Here is a 5,243-nt window from a genome sequence, read left to right as displayed (position 1 = left end):
CGATTGTATACTCGCGGTGTACTTTATCTGCATGTACCCGCTGCAAATTCCCATTATCTACAAGTACCCGCTGCAAATTCCAATTATCTACAAGTACCCGTTGCAAATTCAACATATGGACTGTGATTGGACTGATCCACTTGATATTCACCACCATAAAAAACACATATATAGCCGATAATAACCACATGAAGAACTGTATGACCCCCTTCCCCCACCGTAAATCATCAAAGTATACATTATGTACCTTGATGCAAATGAAGTTATACCATAACCTAATATATGTCTACTAGAGGATCCAAATTGTTGGACCCTACTAAATTAAAAACTACAAAAATGAACAGAAGAATTACTTGATCTACGTTACCATTATACGAAGCGCCGGAAAATATTAAAAATAACAACTGGGATATTTGACTATTGTTACCAAATTCAGAAATTCAATATTTCAGCTTATTCCTAAAAAGCTGGTTCCTTACAGTGCGGATAAAGAACAATATGTTGTACATATCTGAAACTACATACATCACTAGGATTATAGGGTACAAAAATATCATGAATTCTTAGGTTGAAAAAGTCTATTATTTTTAATACAACAAAACGTCCTGAAATATTTAAAAGTTTTCAAGAAAAGTTTCTATAATGAACAGATAATAATTTGTGACTGACGAATAACAATTATCACATGTGAGTCGGAAGATGTTTCAAAGCAATGTCATTTCAATTCATTAACTTCAATAGTTCCCAACTCAAAACAGGCCAGTATATGTAGTAGGTCTGGGTACGTGTGGGTACATTAGACAGCAGTAAGACTTGGATATGTCATTTCAAATCTAGCTCTATGTTTAAGATTCACATGAATGTACGATACATAGATACATATATATTTAATAAAAGCAAACGATGTACATGCAGGGCACGAAATACCTCCTTCAATCACCTCGCCACTGGTCAAGTTAAAGTAAAAATTACCTGTCCCAGTAAAAATTGCCTATCCACAAAAAACCCCCGTTCTGTTTATTCTTAGAAAATTTATCAAATTAAACTCATCCGAAACAAACACACCAAATAAATGGAATGAAAATTATTCTGTATAACACCTCGTTTGATAGGTTGGCAGCCATACTGAACATTTAGTCTCGGTGTTCTATGATAGCTGATATTACTTGGAAAATGTTAATTATGCCGAGTGACTGTTAATCAATTTAATTGTTAATATAGTAAAAGCGCCCCCAACATTGTGATTTTGAATATTCCAATATGGCTGCTCCCTATCAACAGTGTTGAAATGATCGTCGATCTTTTTTATTTTGTTTATTGTGTTGACAAACAATATTTCGAGCCCTGATATGAATAATATTAGAAGAAAAAAGTGTTTGATAACTCTGAACACTCGACAGATTCTTCATACCATGATTACAAAAGAAAAACGTTGTAGGCAGAATGAAATATGACGCAGCTAGTGTTCAATATGTTAAATCCGTAGGTTTTACTTCTAAAATGTATCCTAATACTAAGTTTTCATAATATGAAATTTTTTAAAAGTTCTTAAACTGCCTTGATTAAAAAATGGTTCACTCAACGATGGAATTAAATCTTTCGTGTGTAATTATTATTATATTTCTAACTGTTGATTTCCTAATTGCAAGGAGTGCCACAATCCAACAACTGAATCACTATCTAAGGGCTTAAAGCTGTACGATTATTCTGTTGGATAATGCTGTATAAACTCCCTTTGTATATACATTCCCACTAGTTTCTGATAAAGCGTCAAACAAACAAAGAAAAAAAAAACGAAAATAAAGCGGAGAAGCCAAGCTGATTGAAAAGTTGTGAAAAAATTCGTTCCAAAAACTCAACATTTATGCTGCATCGAAATGTGATTAAAAATTGTTACTAAAATTGTGAAATTCCAAACTTGTATACAGGCAAAAGGGCATAGGTTATGAATCTGAGGTCCGGAAAAGCCAGTTGCAGGAGGACAAAATAAGGTCGTTCTGGTTTGAAAAGCAGGTAGTAGCTAGACATTAAGCTTAGCTTATACTTCCCCTTCCTTCACTACTGGCAGATTTACCAAAAACATCCTGCATGGTTTTTCATTTCGGGAAAAAGATGATAAGGGCTATCAGGCATTATCGGTAATGCATAGTAAACGTATACTCTGTATATATATATATATATATATATATATATATATATATATATATATATATATATATATATATATATATATATATATATATAATAATAATTTAATTCATTTCACCAGAAATTATAATACAAATGCGAATGTAATAAACAAATAAAAAAAAATCTTACAATAAGTAAAAAATCAGGAGATTGATAAAAAACACCAAAGAATTGGTTTTATTTTTATGGAAAAAAGTCACACACACAAGATCTAGTGAGGACCAAGGAAGTAGTTCTTCAAGAACTAATCTAGTCCTAATGGTGGAAGAATAATCTGTAATACGAGTTGGGGTATCTATGATTTGTCTGTAGTTATTGCTACTTAGAACTGTTGTATATGCAGTGTTTACACTATTGGAAACAGCTGTGTCGATACTCATATCACCGATAATTATACACCTGTCATGGTTTTCTGCAATGTTACTGAGACACGTATCAAGGCTTTCTAAGAAATCTTGAACAGGTGTATTTGGCTTACGGTAAATGATGCCGAGAGCCACTTTTTTATTTTCCAACAGAGTTTCAATAAATAGATATTCGCAGTAGCTGAGAGCGGGTGGGTCAATGATGGAATAGGAGAGTGATTCATGCAAATATAAACCAACGCCTCCACCTTTAGCACCTTCACGACTTTTGGAAATAAAATCATACGATGGCAGGTTGTAAATGGAGGTGTCGGAATCGTTATGTAACCACGTCTCACTTACACCTACTACTGAAAATTTGCATTTCAATTGCTGAAGGAGAATTGACAGGTCATCGAATTTGTTCTTGATGGACCTAATATATATACATATACATATACATATATATATATATATATATATATATATATATATATATATATATATATATATATATATATATATATATAATACATATATATATATATATATATATATATATATATATATATATATATATATATATATATATATATATATGAGAAAGCATTAAAAACTGTGAAAGCTAAAAACAAAATTTATTGCATATGTAACAATTTCGTCTTCATCCCTTCAATATGACTGACTGTTTCGCGGTCTACAAAGCGAATTAGAGTTTCTCTTTATCAACATAAAAAAGTGTTCACAGCGGATCTCTCGGTGTGGTCAATATTTTGAATCTGTCTGGATGCAGAGTAAGACCATGATTCCACTTCAGTTTCGGATTATCACCCGGACACTTGCCAATGGTAAACCGCTGTAGAAACAACGTGATGAACAAGAAGAGTTCCTTCTGAGCCAACTGTTCACCAGGACATCGTCTCTTGCCAAAAGAGAATGACGCCAACTTTGCAGCTTTCACTTTGTTCAGGGACTGTCCGTCTTGTGAGAGAAATCGCTCTGGTTTGAATTGGTCAGGATCTTCCCATTCTGTTTCGTCAAAATTTGCCGAGTGCAGATTTGGGTATACCGGGGTGTCCTTTGGAATATCGAAGTCGTATAACTTGGTGTCTTTTATCGTAGCATGTGGCATGGACAGAGGCGCCAATGTTGCATGTCTCAGTAGTTCGTAGATTAAGGAATCCACATACGGAAGGTTTCGTCGATCAGTGAAGGCTGGAGGACGGTCCCTTCCGATTACAGCGTCAATCTCTTGTTGCGCCTTGTCCTGAACTTCCGGATACAATATCATGTATAAGAAGAACACGTAGAGAGTTTTGCCCATAGTGTCAAACCCAGCTGCAAACACACTAACTAACATGCCTGCAATGTTTTCGTCTTTCTTGACAATGTCCGCCTCTATTGCTCTGCCATGCTTGCGCAAGTTAAGCATGTAATCAATTATGTCTTCCGGATTGCCATCTTTTAATTTCTGGCGATGTTCCTTTATTTGTTGGCCGACAAAGTCAAGTTCACGCTTCATTACCCTGTCAAAGCCATCCCGTTGTCGGCTTGGAAAGTGTCTGAATACCGGTAGAAGATCATCAATATTTCCACTGCCTGTTAAATATTCACTTATTTTCCTGGTAGTGCTGAATAGGTCCTTCACTTTCTTATTATCATGGCTGTAGTTCTTGTTAAACAGCGCAAAAGATAAGATATTCCCCATAGACAAATGTAAATCGCCGTGTGGATCTATTATGGTACCATTGCCATCTTTTGTCAGAATTCTCACCAACTCTTCCCCTTCACTGATGATCTTTTCCTGCATGACTTTTGGTCTGTCATCGATGAAATTCTTCAAAGCCGAATCGATCATTTTGCGCTGTTCATTCCATCTCTCGCTGTATGATTGTACGGTAAAGTTGGATCCATATACATTCATTCTCTGCATACTGAAGAAATTGGGTCTCCCTGCAAAGGTCACGGCCTGCTTCAACAGGGCGTCACGTACGGCTCTCATGCCATGTACCACGACTACAAATCGACTTCCTAAACGTACCTTGAAGACATTACCGTAGGTTTTCGCCATTTGAGTGAACGTTTCATGGGGTAGTTTACCAATGGTGGGGAGAGATCCGACAACTGGCCATCCTCGAGGCCCTGGCATTGTATCAAGTGTCACGCCGTCCTTACCCCATGTAAGTTTCAGCAGAGACGCTCCGATGAGAATTGTCAAAATGACGAGAAACCAGTATGTTAACATCTTGCAAAAGTGCCTCACTTACTAAAGTATTTATCTTGGGTGTACGACCTTCACTATACAGAGTTACTTGGACGTCTGCAAACCACAAGCTCTTGAGAATGTACCAAGAAGATGGCGACTGAAAATTACGTGTGCGAGGGACCCGTAACTATTTTGTTGCCGGTTGGGTTATCAGAAGCGTGCAAAGAAAAGAGGGGTCACCGAAAAAGGTCAGCCCATAGTATGTACACTGTTACGACAATAGTTTATCTCACACAAACGTTAAAGAACCAGATGGTCATCGTCATCAGTAAAATTACCAATTAAATCTACAGATCTTAATAATGAGTCGATTTGCCTACTAGCCAGATACTAACCTTATTGGCAGCAAATGCCGAAACAAGCTAGATACCTTTACAATGAATTTTGAAGTTTTGATGCAATACATGCTTGAATGATTTAAAATAATGACACTTAATGAGGAA

General features: G+C 36.0%; 1 protein-coding gene across 1 annotated transcript; it reads right to left on the bottom strand.

The window, feature by feature from the left end:
• Window positions 1–3,276: 3,276 nt before the first annotated feature.
• Window positions 3,277–4,779, bottom strand: LOC139152303 (cytochrome P450 1A1-like). Its single transcript, XM_070725446.1, has one exon. The coding sequence runs from the start codon at window positions 4,777–4,779 to the stop codon at window positions 3,277–3,279; it is 1,503 nt and encodes a 500-aa protein (XP_070581547.1).
• Window positions 4,780–5,243: the final 464 nt, after the last annotated feature.

Source organism: Ptychodera flava, chromosome 15 (genome assembly GCF_041260155.1).
Source record: "Ptychodera flava strain L36383 chromosome 15, AS_Pfla_20210202, whole genome shotgun sequence".
Lineage (NCBI taxonomy): Eukaryota > Metazoa > Hemichordata > Enteropneusta > Ptychoderidae > Ptychodera > Ptychodera flava.
This window is presented reverse-complemented; position numbering and strand designations above follow the sequence as displayed.

What these genes read in the sequence shown, in the direction of transcription:
- LOC139152303 (XM_070725446.1), bottom strand. Translation starts at nt 4,779, where the DNA reads ATGTTAACATACTGGTTTCTCGTCATTTTGACAATTCTCATCGGAGCG.